This window comes from Cebidichthys violaceus, unplaced genomic scaffold, assembly GCF_023349555.1.
Source record: "Cebidichthys violaceus isolate CVI_PGR_0920_01 unplaced genomic scaffold, fCebVio1.0.p SCAF_69, whole genome shotgun sequence".
NCBI classification, from domain to species: Eukaryota; Metazoa; Chordata; class Actinopteri; order Perciformes; family Stichaeidae; genus Cebidichthys; species Cebidichthys violaceus.
The window spans coordinates 328555-346054 of record NW_027176916.1 but is presented as its reverse complement, the minus strand read 5'-3'; the positions used below and the strand labels follow the sequence as shown (position 1 = coordinate 346054).

General features: G+C 47.0%; 2 protein-coding genes across 13 annotated transcripts in view; both read left to right on the top strand.

The window, feature by feature from the left end:
• fnip1 (folliculin interacting protein 1) overlaps positions 1 to 6595 on the top strand; it is a 28366-nt gene extending 21771 nt beyond the window's left edge. For all 4 annotated transcript variants that reach the window (XM_068735014.1, XM_068735015.1, XM_068735013.1 and 1 more), the window contains 7 exons: positions 208 to 354; positions 1166 to 1335; positions 1817 to 3461; positions 3550 to 3715; positions 3804 to 4004; positions 4494 to 4609; positions 4785 to 6595. In XM_068735014.1, coding sequence (XP_068591115.1) covers positions 208 to 354; positions 1166 to 1335; positions 1817 to 3461; positions 3550 to 3715; positions 3804 to 4004; positions 4494 to 4609; positions 4785 to 4863 — 2524 coding nt within the window. In that variant the 3' untranslated portion in view covers positions 4864 to 6595. The remainder of the gene's footprint in view (positions 1 to 207; positions 355 to 1165; positions 1336 to 1816; positions 3462 to 3549; positions 3716 to 3803; positions 4005 to 4493; positions 4610 to 4784) is intronic.
• A 2142-nt stretch (positions 6596 to 8737) lies between these two features.
• The window catches only part of rapgef6 (Rap guanine nucleotide exchange factor (GEF) 6), a 336552-nt gene continuing 327789 nt past the window's right edge, over positions 8738 to 17500 (top strand). For all 9 annotated transcript variants that reach the window (XM_068735024.1, XM_068735023.1, XM_068735022.1 and 6 more), the window contains exon 1: positions 8738 to 9105. In XM_068735024.1, coding sequence (XP_068591125.1) covers positions 9031 to 9105 — 75 coding nt within the window. In that variant the 5' untranslated portion in view covers positions 8738 to 9030. The remainder of the gene's footprint in view (positions 9106 to 17500) is intronic.

Sequence of the window (17500 nt, the reverse complement as noted above, 5' to 3'; positions counted from 1 at the left end):
GTGTGTGACGGACTTGCGCACACACACACACACACACACACACACACAGCCAGGGTCTCTCCTCTCAGTGCAGACAGCGAAGCTCTGTGAACTGAGATCTCTTTTGTTTTCCCCCGAGAGACAATAACGAGTCTGTCCTCCCTCTGTCTGTTTTCTCCTCCTTCCTCCTCCTCTCCCCCCCCTCCCCTCTCCTCCCTGTACCTGCAGGATGACCATCTGTGACCTGTACACCATGCCCCGGGTGGCCGAGCCCGTGTGGTTGACGATGATGTCCGGGGCGTCGGAGAAGAACCAGCTCTGCGGTCACTTCATGAGGGAGCTCTCCCTGCTGATGGAGCAGGCCTCCAAGAACCAGTTGAGTGTCCTCCAGCCCGTCGGTCTCTAGGGGGGGGGGGGGGGTTCTTTAAAATGTTGCAGGAGTGCAGCAAAGCAGACCTCTTATCGATCCCCATCAAGAACGAATGAATTTAATTCACTTTATTCAGAGGTTTTTACAATCTGTGCACATACGACATCCTCTGTCTTTGCTCGTACTTCCCGGATGAGTGTGTCAACACACACACACACACACACACACACACACACACACACACACACACACACACACACACACACACACACACTATTCATTCTGTTCTCTTCCACACAGTCTGGTCTTTCTTTCACACACACACACGCTGAATGTTTCACCCTCTTTGCATTTACTCGTGTGACTGAGAAGATCCCCGCCAGTCTCTTAATTGCTTATTGTTGGCGTCACACTGCTGATTGTGCACGTTTTGAATTGGTAGCGAGGTCCTTTTGTTGAACACGGCGCCCCGCCTTCAGGACGGCCCAGTTAAAAGTAGCAGTTCTAAATCTCTACGGGAAGCTTTTTTTTTTTTTTTTTTTTTTTTTTTTTTTTAAACCTTCTCACGCTCTCTAAATGTTCTCTAAACCACTCGTCCTGCTGCATGATGCCACGTGACGGTGTGCTGAGTCATGAGACGGGGGGGGGGGGGGGGGAGTGGACTGAGAAGTGAATCATGCTGATAGATAGAAGATAGTTTTCCAATGTAGTTGTTAACCAAGGTCTGAGAACGTGCGCCCAGCCAGGAAGTAACATTTAGTTTGAGGGTTCTAATCCACTCTCCGCTAACCAACCACCGTCATCTGATGTTTCCAGATTCCTCCCCGCGTTGCTGACGGCCGTCCTGACCAATCACCTGGCCTGGGTGCCCACCGTCATGCCCAACGGGCAGCCTCCGATCAAGATCTTCCTCGAGAAACACTCCTCCAAGAGCGTCGACATGCTGGCGAAGACGCACCCCTACAACCCGCTGTGGGCGCAGCTAGGTGAGGCGAACGACGCCACACACACACACACACACACACACACACACACACACATACACAGACAGAGAGACTGACACACACAGACTGACATAATACTGCAGCAGTGTGAACGCTGCGTGTCATTTGGGTACTTCCTGTGGGAAACATCACGTTGGTTTAGTGGAAATCTAAACATGGAATTCCGCTACGTCTCTGGTTCGTGTTTACTGATGTGTTGATAGGCGTCATGATGTTCTATAAATACGCAGACATCAATGTAAAGAGTGTGTGGAGGAGTCCAGACGTTCACCTCAAGTGACACGGCAGACGTGTAGACAGTGAGGTCACGGTGACACCTAGTGTTCAGAGATGAGAACTGCACGCCTGAAGCAGACGTTAAAAAGAAGAGTTTGATGTTAAACCTTTTATCAATTAAAATAAATAGATTTCTGCATCTGAAACATGAGTACTGATGGTCCTGTTTTCCTTCGCCTGTGTGTAGGAGACCTGTACGGGTCCATCGGGTCCCCAGTGCGGCTGTCCAGGACGGTGGTGGTGGGCCGCCGACAGGAGCTGGTCCAGAGGCTCCTCTACGTCCTCACCTACTTCATCCGCTGCTCCGAGCTGCTGGAGACCCACATGCTGGACAGCGCCGAGGACGAGGCCATCGTCCTGCCCGGCTCCCTCATCACCACCTCCCTGAGGAAAGGAGAGGTGGAGGAGTCGGACTACGTCCTGGTCACCGTCCACAAGCCCAGCGGGGACTACCTGTCCCACGGCCGGCAGGCGGAGGCGGAGGACGGCAGCTACCCTTCAGACAACAGCCTCCAGAGCAGCACCTACACGGACACGGAGGTGGAGTGTGGCGCCGAGGACACGCCCAAGGAGGAAGATGAGGAGGAGGAAGATGAGGAGGAGGAGGAGGAGGAGGAGGACAGCAGCGAGAGTCAAGGGTCTGGGAGCAGTGTGCTGCAGACCGGACTCTGCCAGGGTAACAACCCTGTCGTCAGGACCGCAGAAGCAGCTGAACCCGGGGAGACGCGCAGGGAGTCCAGCAGCCCGCTGGCCACCGAGGCCCGGCTGGAGACGGTGCTGCGCGTCGGCTCGGCGTCCCCCAGGGAGCAGGTCTGTGCGCTGGATGCAGAGACCAAGGGGGACCCGAAACTCGCCGGTCAGTCCGTACCCACAACCCTCTCACCGAGTTCGTCCCCGGCTCCTGTCACCGCAGAGGGTACGAGCTGTAGGGCGGAGGCTGGGACGGCTCCGCGGACCTTAGGGATCCCTCTCGAGAAGAAGCCCCCGGATAAGAACCCGACCGGTGCCGTGCCGGTGCCCATGGCTCTGACTCTCACGGAGGAGGAGGAGCCGGCAACAAAAGTCACTTTCCTCATCGGCGACTCCATGTCTCCCGAGTCGGACACGGAGAGCCGCAGGCGGAAGGTGGAGGAGGTTTACAAGAAGCACGTCAAGCAGCAGCAGCAGCAGGCGCTTCATCACGGGCAACTCCATCACGGGCAACTCCATCACGGGCAACTCCATCACGGGCAACTCCATCAACAGCAGCCGCAGCAGCAGAGAGGAGCGGATTCAACCGCCGGCAACACGGGCGCATCGGAGGACCAAACCAAACAGACCAAGGCGGCTCCGGCCCTGCAGCGGGTGTCCAGTAAGTGGACGGCGACCTGTGTGGACGATTTTGACGAGTACTTCAGCCAGGAGAACCCCGTGGAAACTAGGACTATAGACGATGTGGCCAAGCGGCTGGAGGCCAGCGCCACGGACAGGACGCACGAAGCCTTGCTGGACCCCTCGGGACCAGCGAGGGGTCAGGGTTTGGCCGTCCGTTTAGGTCCGGGCGGCGGAGACGTAGGGTCCGGCAGAAAGGGGGACGCTTCGTCGGACGTCCAGAGGAGGTGCAGGTGCGGGTCCGCAGATTCCTCCGACAAGGGTCCTCCGTCATTGTCGTCGGCGTCGGCCCCCGTCCCGCGGGACGGGACCGACGACGGCAAAGGGGACCAAAAGTGCAAGGCGGCGCCGCTCAACGACTGGGAGATACCGCGCAACGAGAGCTCTGACAGCGCGCTGGGGGACAGCGAGAGCGAGGACACGGAGGACTGGCAGGAGGAGGTGCTGGTGGCGTTCCCGGGGTGAGCAGAACCATCCATCCTCATCATTTTGAAAACAACCCAAAGAACACATCTCATGTTTTTTTTTTTTTTTATTCTGTCTTCACAGGTCGAAGCTGGTGGAGAACTACTCGAAGCCGAGCATCGCCAACTTCGGCCGCTCTCTGTTCGGAGGCTACTGCCCCACCTACGTGCCGGACTTTGTACTGCACGGGTTGCCCACCGACGAGAAGCTGCGGCAGTGTCTCATGGCGGAGTTGACCCATGCTGTTCAGGTAAAGGACCGCCGTGCCCCCCCCCCCCCCTCCACTTCTTTTGTGTCCTCTCTGCACGTGTCTCACTGGACGCTCTGTTCCTCCGCAGCATCCGGTGCTGGACGAGCCCATAGCGGAGGCCGTCTGCATTATAGCAGACACGGACAAGTGGTCGGTGCAGCTGGCCAGCAGTCAGAGACGAGTCACGGACGTCAACAAGCTGGGGAAGGAGGTCCTGGTGTCCAGCCTGGTGTCCAGCCTGCTGCAGTCCACTCAGCAGCTCTACAAACTCAACCTGTCACCCAACTTTGTACGAGACGCCTCCCTCTCTCTCTCTGTCTCTCTCTCTCTCTGTCTCTCTCTCTCTCTGTCGCTCTCTCTCTCTGTCTCTCTCTCTGTCTCTCTCTGTCTCTGTCTCTCTCTCTGTCTCTCTCTCTCTGTCTCTCTCTGTCTGTCTCTCTCTGTCTCTCTCTCTCTCTTTGTCTCTCTCTCTCTCTGTCTCTCTCTCTCTCTGTCTCTCTCTCTCTGTCGCTCTCTCTCTCTCTCTCTCTCTGTCTCTCTCTCTGTCTCTGTCTCTCTCTCTGTCTCTCTCTCTCTGTCTCTCTCTGTCGCTCTCTCTCTCTGTGTGTCTCTCTCTCTGTCTCTCTCTCTCTCTCTCTCTCTCTCTGTCTGTCTGTCTGTCTGTCTGTCTCTCTCTCTCTCTCTCTCTCTCTCTCTCTCTCTCGCTCTCTCTCTCTGAGACACTCATCAGTGTGCGCAGTCATCAGCGCTCTGACTAACCGTCTGCTCTCCTCCTCAGTGTATCATGCACCTCGAGGACCGCCTGCAGGAAATCTACTTCAAGAGCAAGATGCTGGCCGAGTATCTGAAGGGCCAGACGAGAGTCCATGTGAAGGAGCTGGGCATGGTGTTAGGGTGAGCGGTTCACAACGCGTCCACACTCGTCCTCTGACCAGCAGGGGGCAGCAACGCTCAGAGATGAAGAGCAATGTGTTCAGAACGGCAAAAGAAGAACAACAGCAAAATGAAAAAATGTTTCCCATTGTTATAAGTGGATCTGATCTCATCCTGGTCTTTGCTCTCGCTGCAGAATCGAGTCCAGCGACCTCCCCCTGTTGGCGGCCGTGGCCAGCACGCACTCCCCCTACGTGGCCCAGATCCTGCTATGAGACTGGAACGGCAGGGAGCCGCCAGAGGAGGCCCCGTCGGACCCGAGGAGGCCCCGTCGGACCCGAGGAGACCCCGTCGGACCCGAGGAGACCCCGTCGGACCCAAAGGAAACCCCGTCGGACCCAAAGGAAACCCCGTCGGACCCGAGGAGGCCCCGTTGGACCCGAGGAGGCCCCGTCGGACCTGGGAGCTGCCACTCTGGGGCCTCCCCTCCCCCCCTTCCAAAAACTAAACCCCGACCGTGGCTCCCGACGTGGTGTCCTGACCCACGGAGCCCGGTTCTAGTGGGGTCTTCAGCGTCTGAGGCCTGGGCCCTCATCGTGGTCCGACGCTTCGCTCACCTGACCTCCTCCAGCTGTTTGAATGTCGAACACAGAAACTCTCTCTTTTTTTCTTTTTTTTTTGGACACAGAAGCCAAAGACTTTCTACATTTAGTTTCTTCTTCTTCCTGTTGAGAAGTGGAACCTTACAGACTGTGACAGGATGAATATCGATGGATTCACTTTCTTCTTCTGCTTCTTTTTTTTTTTTTTTCTCTCCTCTTTGTACAATCTCAGTTAACAGGAAGCATTGCTTTGAGGTAAATATCACCGAGGACGCCAATTATGTTACTTCACTTACTGTCACGTTTTTGTTTACAAGCCAAATTTCCCTGAGATAGTTCAATGTTCTTGTTCCTTTCAGCGTCTAAACGTGGCTTTGACACTCTCACACAGGTCCAGCTCTACCTCAGACCTCACCACTCGTTACCCTACTTTAATCAGAGGACTCCGCTGTGTTCTTTAAATTCACATCGGATCGTCGTCACGCGTTCACAATGTGATCGAGTCTCTTTCTACTGTTGGAAGCTTCATCCTCGTGTGTTTTTAAAAAAAAAAAAAAAAAAAAAAAAAAAAAAAAATGCTGAAATATTTTCACACTTTTATAGCCTCCTTTTTTTTTTTTTTTTTTACGATGTTTACGACTTCGAGCGGGAAAGAGGAGAAGATGGAATTATATATATAATATATATATATATATATCGGTTAACACTATTTTTAAAACGTGTTTCTATGACGGTTAAGCTCACAGAAACACTAAACTACAGCAGCACACCTTTTGTCTTTATTGGGGTTTTTTCTTCCCATGTCGGGGTGCGATTTTGATTATTCTCTCCCGGACCAACGGGACTTTATTTTGACGCTCTTATTATTTATTTTGTTGTCGTCGGTCGACACCGTTGGAAAGGCATCTAAATGCTTGATCTTTGGTGAGTTAAAGCTGGTGTATAATATCGGTAAAAGATGATGTTCATCCAATTGCAGATTTTTTTGAAAAACAAACTCTTTTCTTTCCCAAATTTCTAAAAATGTTCTTCCTCAGATCGCACCCCGTCGCTGACCCGGGTCCTAAAGGTCACCTCGTCTCTTTTTGGTTCTGCGTCCAGAAGACGCTCTGCTGTATCGGCTCACGTTTCTCCTACCAGCCAGCCGTCACGTTTTTTTTAAAAAAGTCCAGCTGTGACTTCATATCTGCGTTCGTCCCTCTTTTCGCGTACAAGTAAATTATTTAGTCGGCGTCTCAAACGGTTCGTTGTAAACTGTACATAATATCGCGTGTTTTATTTTCCATGTGTTTTGTACAGAATGTTCTTTTCAAGAAATGTCTCCCAAGAATTATAATTTTTTTTTCTTTTTTTTTTCCCAATTTTATGGGAATGTTGTGCAATAAAGATGGCGATTTTAAGAATACGTGTTGTCTCTGTGGATTCATTCACAGATCAGAGCTCTAATCACACGTGAGGACGTTCTACTTTACTTCTTCTCTTCATAACTTCTTTACAATTACATTTATTATTCATAAATAGATCTAAATCAGTGCAAACGTTACACAATAAAAGCTCTTTAGTTTAGTTTAGTGGTGGTTTGACTTCTTCAACCATCTGGGTCACACATTTTACCACCTTTTCCTTTTTTCCTTTCTGGATTTACCACCCTAAACTGGCTCCACCCCCCCCAGCCCCTCTTATGCGGCACGGGAGGTAAAACGAAACACACACACACACACACACACACACACACACACACACACACACACACACACACACACACACACACACACTCCCTCTGCAGTTATGCAATAGAAGGGGAAGGAGTGTCCTGACGCTGGTGGTTGAATGGAGAGGATAACTTCTCCTCACAGTGTTTGGAGTTTTTACCGTAATGTCTCGAGTGATCTTGTTTCTGTTCAATGCTCCGCTCTTTGACTTCAGGAGGTGTCATCAAAGTCAGAGGGAGGGTCTGTGCTGCGTTAAAGGACTCCTTTCCAAGCTGGGAAATTTAGGGTGCCAGAACTAATAAACGCCATTCAAGCGAGATTATTTTTAAATATAAAAAAAAATAAATAGCAAACTCGCTTACAAATTAAAAATGGAACTTCTAAAGGAACAAAATGCCCTCTTGCATTAGATTTAGCTGATCCAGACTTTATTGATTTGGTAGCCCATGGTTAATAAATTAATATTATGTTAATTTAAATTGCTTTATAACTGAATTATATTTAAATATTTATAATGAAGTTATTTTAAATCGAGGCTCAAGACTTTCCTTTTATTAAATAATATCTATCTTTTATACCCGTCGTATTCTATTATAACTCATTTAAATGTTCTGTTCTCTCTGCACTTAAACGACTTTCATCATCTTTAAATGTCTTTTTAATGTTTTAAGTAAAGCGCTTTGAATTGCCTTGCAGCTAAAATGTGTTGTATTATGTCAAATAATATTTCCTTGGTTGCATTATTGACTGAACAAAACGGTCTCAAACGCATTGAGTTGTGCAGCAGGAACATTTAGTTTATAATAAATAAATCCAGATAATCAGCTTTCACTGCAATCAAAGGGACTGTTTCCTTCCCCTATAATACATGTAAATAATAATCACATTAATTGTGTTCGCATCATAGTGATTGCTGCTCAAACATCAGTGAAAGTTGATGGACGTGTTCCTCATGCTGAGGTTTTAATGTGATCTGCCCAGAGAACTGTTGTTGTTGTTGTTTACATTCCTTATGATGCAAATGAAACATAAATGCACCACAGGAATGAACAGCTGTTTCTGTCTTGTTGTAAACTGAACGTAGTTGTTCATCTCTGTGTCGCATAACGACAGTAAATCATCCTGGAATCCTGGTTCTTGGGCCGATCTTAGTAGTTCTAATCAGTTCTGATCAGACACACTGGTGTCAGGTTACCACCTGCACTAATACCCCAAATCCATTGTTCTTTATGTTCATATATATTCTTCCATATATATTCATATTCTACATAGTTGTTACATGTTTATGCTTCGTTTCTCTGTTCTACTTTGTCTTTAATGTCCTTGTTTTTATATTTTTCTTCTTTATTTGCATATTCTATGTAGGTAGGTTGAGTAATAAAGGATTATTTGATCTTATCTCATAATTTCAACTTTCTATCTCATAATTATGACTTTATAACTTTTTATCTCATAATTATGACTTTTTATCTCATAATTCTGACTTTTTAGCTAATAATTATGACTTTCTATCTCATAATTATAACTTTATATCTCATAATTATGACTTTTTATCTCATAATTATGACTTTCTATCTCATAATTTCAACTTTCTATCTCATAATTATGACTTTATATTTCAGAACTATGACTTTTTAGCTCATAATTTCAACTTTTTTTTTGCTGGCAGAAATGGTTTCCAGTCATGTGTCGCTGCCGTGAAAGATCCCCTTATTTCCGACAGCACGTGAACGCAGCGTGGTCTCCGTGCAGACAGATGTCGTCGCTCCACAGGAGGAGGGATCTAAAACGAATCTGAACTCCTGGATCTGACTGAGGCTGGCGTGGACGCTTCCGTGACCCAAAGATGAACAGATTTCACCACTACACGTCCCGTAGATTCTACTTCCTGTCACGCTTTTAGTGGGATCTTCTCGCTTGTTTCGGACGCGCAGTAGTTTTACAAAGTTCTGTCTTAGTTTTCTTTTCCTGGAGAAGAAGAAGAAGAAGAAGGAGCTCCATCCATGTCCCGGAGCTCGGAGCTCGGCTCGATCCGCGGCGGGATGTGAGTGCGTAGTGCTCGGGTAAAACGTGGAGCGAGGAGACGTTAAAAGTGAGGAATTATAAAAAAAAGAAAGAAGCCGAAGTTATGAAAATGACCGGAGCCATGGAAACTTCTTTCAAACTAGCTTTGAAGAAACCGCCCCCGCTGCGGACCGCAGAGGTAAACAAAACTATCGTTTTTTTTCCTTCTTCTTCTTCTTCTTCTTTTTTTTTTCTTCTTCTTTTTTTTTTTTGTTGGTAAAATTAGCATCGCTTGCTAATGCTAGCTATAATCAAAGTGTTGCCTCACGTCGCTGTCAGTTAGGGTTTGACTGAACCGTTTGTGGTTTCATATGTTAAAATAATGTATTGTTGTTAATTAGGACAAACTGTACGTTACTTCATTAACCACCTGTCAATCAAACGTTTAGCTAACTGGCTAGTTTTTTGTTTTTTTTGGGGGGGGGGACTCTTAACTTTGTGTCCAACAAATGACGCTTAAATTAAGACGTTTTAGAGTAACGTTAACGCGTTCAGGTCTAAATATATGAGTGGTACCCAAACTGAGGTACAGGGACCCAACTGGGTCCGCCTGGGGTTAGTTTTTGGGTCCATGACATGGTTACTTTTTTTGGGGGGCAAAAAAAAACTTTTGCTGCAATGCATTCTGGGCCTGTAAACGGTCTTATTAAACAAAACGTAACATCACGGTTTCACATCAGAGGGATTATCCCGAAACCAGGAGGTAGTTTATGTCAACTTTGAGCTGGGATTAAAATCACCTCCTTCTCTTCCTCCTCCTCATTTTCCTCTTCCTCTTGTTCTTCCTCTTCCTCCTCTTCTTCTTCCTCTTCCTCTTGTTCTTACTCTTCCTCCTCTTCTTCTTCCTCTTCCTCTTCCTCCTCTTTTTCTTCCTCTTCCTCTTGTTCTTCCTCTTCTTCTTCCTCCTCTTCCTCTTCTTCTTCTTCCTCCTCATCCTCTTCTTCCTCCTCCCCGTCCTCTTCTTCTTTTTCCTCCTTGTCCTCCTCTTCTTCCTCCTCCTCCTCTTCTTTTTCCTCCTCCTCCTCCTCCGCCTCCTCCTCTTCTTCTGTTTCCATTTCTTCTTTTTCCTCTTCTTCCTCCTCCTCTTCCTCCTCCTCCTCCTCCTCCTCCTCCTCCTCACATGAAGCTGTGGAAACACAGCTGGCTTGTCATAGCTTCAGTGGAGCTCTGTGCTCTCCTATAAATAGTTCACTTCGTGCTCTCTTCCCATGTTCAGCTGCTGCTAACAGTTTTGAAGTGTAAGCGCTTCACAAAGCACCATCAGAGCACAAAATAACGTTTCAGAAGAGCGTCCTGTCGCTCCTCTGTTTGTTTGTGGTGCTCGGAGGGTAAAGAGCCCCTCTCACACCTCCACAGAGGACTTCTGTGGAACCATAACAGCCGTGTTTAGTCCACAAATAGAGACACAGTGGAAGCAGTGAAGTGGAGCTCTGACGCTGCGATGAAGTCACTGGATGTGGTCCTCCCACACGCAGTGGAAGAATCCTCCTGTCTCTGTTTTCAGGGATGCTGAACACACACACACACACACACACACACACACACACACACACACACACACACACACACGCGCGTTCTAAACCAGTGCAGACGGACGAGGTGAAACGTTTCCACGCCGTTATTCACCGCGTTTATATGCGAGCGTTCGACACGAGCGCCGTGCGAGTCCGTGCACGTATAGGCATGATGTGTGTGTGTGTGTGTGTGTGTGTGTGTGTGTGTGTGTGTGTAGTCGAACAGGAAGTCGGCGTCGCACTGATTTGAATAAGTGTGTCGTTAAGAGATGAAGTTACACGAATCACGGGACTGGCGCCAGACTTTACCGGGGAAAAAAAAAAAAAAAAATGACTGTAATGTAAAATGTAATGGATCATCTGAGAGCCGAAGCTGTCGGATGTGTTCGCTGAGAGTCAGCGTGACGTGAGCTTTATCACACGCTTCACGGCGACTACATATGTGTATTTATTGTGACGAAAGACAATTAAAGGGAAGTGTCGCTTCCTCCTGATGAATGAGGAATGGCAGCCGTGGCTCCTGGTTCACAGGTAAACCACTGAGACCTTTTAAAGAAGCCGTGGCATACCTTGACCTTTAGCTGTAAACACGCCGGGGAGAGAGAGAGAGAGAGAGAGAGAGAGAGAGAGAGAGAGAGAGAGAGAGAGAGAGAGAGAGAGAGAGAGAGAGAGAGAGAGAGAGAGACATATGAACGGTCACTCGGCGTTTGGTCGACGGCGTATTCTTGGAGGGAATGCAAAGACGCAGGAACACGGAGGGTGTGTGTGTGTGTGTGTGTGTGTGTGTGTGTGTGTGTGTGTGTGTGTGTCTGGTTGTATAGAAGTCTAGTCTAAAATGACTCTACTTCTCTCTTGATTTATTCCCTCAGTAAACATTGTAAACATGAGTTTATGGTCTCAATCTCTAGTTTACAGTCTTCTTCAATACAGCATGATGTTCATTTAGTACATTATGCTCCATTTAGAGTCAAACACACCATGAAGCAGGGGACGCTTTAGGGGGCGGGGCTAATGCCTGTCAAACGCGACTATCGCACGCACAGATTAACTCGTGTTGATAATGGTAGCGACTGATAAACCTCTTTCTGGGCGTTACGCTTCTCTCTCTGAGGCCTCGTTTTGTTTTACTGCCTTCATATGAAAGTCCTGCAGAACAACACAGTCATGGCTACAAGTAGAGAGAACTCAAACACGTTAGTCGTGCGCTATAACACAGTTTCAACGCCATAAATCATTAAAAAAAACTAATTTATTTGATCATTTCTGTTACAAAAAATGGAAAACAATAGAATTTATGTAACTAAAAGAGTTCACAAGTGTTACCAATGTCAGGAGGAAATATGGAGGCTATATATATATATATATATATATATATATATATATATATATATATATATATATATATATATATTATAAATGTCAAAATTTTAAGCTCCAATTTCTTTTCTTCTTGTAATGACGTCGTTCGTCACACATGGTTCGTTCAAGGACTGTTGGAAAGATGAAAACAGATAAATGTAATTGCGACGAAACAAAGACATGTTTTATTTAGGGATCAATCTATTGCTAACCTATTGCTGCTTGCAACTAAATAATTTCCCCTCGCTGGATCAATAAAGTTACTATCTATCTATCTATCTATCTAATCAAGACGCTGAACAAATGTTTAACGAGTCCAAAAAAAAACGACTTTCAAAACGAAAATTGCAACATTCCCAAAAATCTGAGAAAAACAAAATGTCTTTATATCTGCAATGGACTGCCTGACGGAAGAGGTTTGGGAACCACTGACCGAAACGGACATTGTGTCATACGTATGTTTCAGGTGCAGAAATATTGAATTCCTAAAATAGGAACCGTGTCACGCTTTGTTTGTGCGCAGCTTGTCTTTTGGCGGAAGCTGTAAAACAGCATAAATACCAAATGAACCAGTATCGCAGTACAGGCCGCTCCTCGGGCTGATGGGTAGTGTCAGTCTGTTCCGCGTTGTGCTTCTTCTTCCACACGAGCTCGTTCTCCAAAAACGTGAGCGAACATTCACGTTCACGTCAAAGCCAGTTGGACGCCAGCATTGTCTCCCGCAGACGCCCGAGGGCCTCGTCTTCCAAAGTCAGTCGCAGGTTTTTATTTATTGGAGTGAAGCGCGTGAATCCATTGGTCAGTCTGCGCGATTCTAATTTAAGTGGCTTTCTTAGCAGTGGTTGTATTAGGAAAAACAAGGTGTGTTGTTATTATTGATATTCTCATCCGTGAGTGAGTGAGTGAGTGTGCTCCTCCGTGTCTGTCCGCGGCTAATCTCTCATTCTGCCGCAGCAAACTGCGTAATATTTTATTATATTTTATTACGGCTGCGTGCTCAAAGAGCCCTGGTGTGTTTGAAGTGACTTTTGCCCGTTTAATACTGTTTTAGTCGCTACTCTAGTGGACGCTAGCGGTAACACAGCTGAGTGCATCTCCGCTAACTTGCGCCCAGAGACTCAGCGGGTCTGAAAACAGTTTGCTGTTGTTTTTGGTCGATGTGTTATGAACTACCGGCACACACGCACACGCACACACACACACACACACACACACACACACACACACACACACACACACACACACACTGCTGAGTACGTCGCCATTATTCGGCACGCTGCCACGCGGGCCGTCAAGCGTAGCGCTTCGTATTTTTGTTTTTGGTAAGATTTTAATGACGTGACTTGCTGCTTGTTTTTGAGTTTGAATGAAGTGTGTATTCATTCAGTCACACGATGCAGCAGAGGTCACACCACAGCTGGCAGGGATCTGCCCTCTACTGAGGGCACCTTTCTTTCTAGTTCGTGGGACGTTAAGACAGCGGGTCGTAGGACATCTCGTGCATATATGTTGAGCGGTTGAGGTCTAAATTGAGAAAGCTGGAGAGTCGGCGCAGAGAGAGAAATAACTGCACAACATGTGAACCTGACAGAGAGCAGCAGAGCTTCATGTGAAACCTGAGAGTGAGAGTGAGAGCTTCTTTATGAGGTGAGAGAGAAGGAATTACAGGTCATAGTGCACCTGTGTGTGTGTGTGTGTGTGTGTGTGTGTGTGTGTGTGTGTGTGTGTGTGAGTGTGAGTGTGAGTCTGAAGTCATATTTCATTTAATGTGCTTTTTTTTTAAATAAGCAAACAGGAAGTAGTGTGATCATGTCGAGCTCCATTACTAAGAGTAAGACGCTGTCAGAGGAAAGATGTTTTTAACTCTCAACGTCTTAAGATGACAAGCTCGAGTTATTTTAACATACAGCTTTCCTTTCTAGCACCTTTAGACTGCCCACACACACACACACACACACACACACACACACGTATTTATCGCCACACTCGGCAACATTTGTTCAGAGAAAGAGAAAGATGTATCCAAAGAAACAATCTTCAAGCTGATTTAATTAAGATAAAGTTTCAGTAAATCCTGTATGACGTAAAACACACACACACACACACACACACACACACACACACACACACACACACACACACACACACACACACACACTTGTATGCCAGTAACAACATCAACAAACACAGAATGTGCCAACAAACTGCCAGGTTGAGAGAGAGTCCCGAAATGAAAAAGGATACAGAGGAGAGAGTGTGTGTGAAACAGACAGAGAGAGGGAAGCCTTGGAAGACGGTGTGTGTGTGTGTGTGTGTGTGTGTGTGTGTGTGTGTGTGTGTGTGTGTGTGTGTGTGTGTGTGTGTGTGTTGAATAAACACAGCCTTCCCCTGACCCTGGAGCCCTGAAAGCGCTCCTTGTGGAGCCAGTAAAGGCCCCTCCTCACTGACTGAAGGGCCTGTGGACTGGAGGGCAGACAGATGCTAAAAACAACCTGCAGTGAGTCAAGTTCTCGGTCATCTCCGCTCTGTAGTTTCTTGTTGTTGGTTTCAAGGTCTGTGCCCCCCCCCACACACACACACACACACACACACACACATACACACACACACACACTTATAAATAGTATATATATTATGTCAGCTTCCTGGTGGAGCCTGAGAAACAGCACCAGGGTGACAAAACACACTGGAACCCATAGAGAGGTGCTAGTTAGCTAGCTAGCTATCGTAGCTTCAGAGAGAGACGTCACGTTACGCAACTTTTGGGTCTTTTAAAAAAACAATCGCCATTTTCTCTTTTTGTACTTGGAAAACCGTTCAATGTCCGGCATACCTCTACACCCAAGGCCTGTAAAGACGTTCTGTCTCGACAGGCAGGCAGACAGACAGGCAGACAGACAGACAGACAGACAGACAGACAGACAGACTCAACTAACACTGAAGCAAAATACAACAGTGCACACGGACAGTAAGCAGCTGTAGCTCCTGTTTACTGCTTTAACAACGCCGCAGTCCGCTCTGTTTCCTGAGCGTCTCGCAGCTCGTCTTCTTCTAAACCAGTTCCGATGTCCCTCGTTCACACGGGCCGAGGCCACAACAACAGCCGGGCCCTTTGTCCCGCCGGCTATTGTTTGAATGTAAACACGTCAGCTTTTTTCCTGGCTGCGCCACAGCAGCCCCAGTGTTCCCAGTGAGAGAGAGAGTGTGTGTGTGTGTGTGTGTGTGTGTGTGTGTGTGTGTGTGTGTGTGTGTGTGTGTGTGTGTGTGTGTGTGTGTGTGTGTGTGTGTGTGTGTGTGTGCGCGCGCGTGTGTGCCCATGTTTGCCTGCGCATGCATGTGCAAACAGCTTAGCGTGTTGAGTGCTACTGTGTGTGTGTGTGTGTGTGTGTGTGTGTGTGTGTGTGTGTGTGTGTGTGTGTGTGTGTGTGTGTGTGTGTGTGTGTGTGTGTGTGTGTGTGTGTGTTTAGCTACATTCCTCACAGGACAGCAGGCGTGAACCGGTGGATATCAGCTTTGACCCGTTTGGCTTGTGAGGAATGTGGCCGGATGCTGCAGGTGGTGACGTGGTGCCGTGGTGACGTGGTTACCTGGTTACCTTCGCTCTCTAAACATCGCTGGATCGTTTGCTGTCCTCACGAGGACTAATAAGGAGCTCAATGTGTTTGAGGGTCAACAAAACCAAACCTGCACAGCGACTGCATGATGCACACCAAGCTACATGACTGTACTGCGGTGAAACGCATCAACGCATCAACGCTGGGGTTTAATGTCGACGTTTCTTTACAGAATTCACAAAAATCTGCATTTTATGGTTAAAAAAAAAAGAGGCTCAAAACTAAATCTACTGTGTTAAAACTCGGTCCTGTGTTTTACTTACTATGGAGAAAAATCAAATACCTCAATAACAATATTGTAGGGTAAAATGACTGAGTGGGTAAAATAGAACAGGAAAAAAAACACGCACGTGATCGTCGGATATCCAAAATGTAAGCCGATATCTCGCCTCCTGTAATATATTATGGATACGTTGACCCGCCTTCTTTCTCTGTGAGCAGACGCAGGGTGAGAAGCAGCCCCGTGTAGGAACCTGTTGCCACAGTTCTCTGATTAAAACTGGTTTAATGACCTCGTAAAACAGGTCTGGAATGTGTGTCAGAAAGAAAAACAGCAGAGGCCTCCAGCTGTGTGTGTGTGTGTGTGTGTGTGTGTGTGTGTGTGTGTGTGTGTGTGTGTGTGTGTGTGTGTGTCTGTGCCTGCTTCAAGGACAGTTTATGTAAAAGTTTGGACGTGTGCAAGGTTCCAAAAGAACATTTGCAATTCATATTTTTCACACATTTTTATCGTAGAATTACATACTTTACTTTCACCAACTGTGTGTGAAATGCAAGTCTGTAAGCAAAACGGAGTAAAGATTTAAATGACTCGACTATGAAATGGCGATGTGCTGCAGGAAGAATTTGAAATGTTTTCATTTCTGCACAAATGATCCATCTTCAGAACGCAACAGGAGCCTCGAGATGAGCTGGAGATGTAATCTTCTTATTGAAGTTATTAAATCCAGCGTTGTGTAGATGACAACATACTTTTTATTTAACCCAAACTCCTCCTCCTTTTTTTAATGGAAGGTTGCACATTTGCCGTTTGCTCTTCTGGTGCTTCACCTTTTTACGGCGACCATTTTTAAAATGTATTTAAAGAACCCAAAGATGCTGCTGTCAGCAGCTTGAGAATGCCCATTTTTAAATACTCGACGTTCTGTATGTGGCGATGAACACGACAGCCGTGAGCACATTTTACAGAAAGTACAGCGATGTTGGAGACGCTAACTTTCTGCAGATCACTGGTGCATGCTGGGTCACATAAATCCTTCTGACCGGTGAGTCCACAGAGACCAGCGGAGACACCGTGTACGCCGCGTGTTGCGTGACCGTCTCTTTATCGGCCGTGTGATGTCTGCTACACACAGATAGAGTCTCATGCGTTGTGTAAAGCTCTGCCGCCTTGAGAAGTCTATGAGAAAATGCGGTATGCATTATTCAGACATCCTGCCCTGTGAAGCCCTCAGAGACCCGGCCGTGGTCAACAGCAACAGCAGCAGCGTTTGCCAGGGAACACTACCTGGAAGGACGATAGAAGAACTGATGTGCTTTCTTTAGTATTGCCTGTGAAGAGAGGGGGAGATGTCAGGAACGGGGGGGGGGTCAGGGTTCCTGGAGCCCAGATGTGTCTCCAGAGGTCTGAGCTCTTGTTGGTGATTTATTCCGTGTGTTGAGATGAGTCAGGACATTAAAAAGACGCTTCTGTGTGTTCGTCTGCGTGGCTATCGGCCTGTGAGATGTTTGATTTGAGCGTGATAATGGCCGTCTTATGCTTCCGTCATTATGTTCTATGCTCGTTTACACGGTCACAACTTTATTTTAGATGATTGATGAACTGTTTTTACCTGCTATCTGCCCCCTAATAAAAGACAAAAACGGGTCTTTAAATTTATTACCTCGATGAAGCCACAACTACCGACAACATTCACTTTGTTTGAGTCTCGTTTTTTTTTTTTTTTGGAGCTCTGCCCTTCACTCGTTGTATTGCAGATTTATTTGGAAGCTACTTGGTAGTTCTTGGCAGAGTACACAGAAGTGTATACAAAGAGAAACACCTGCTCCA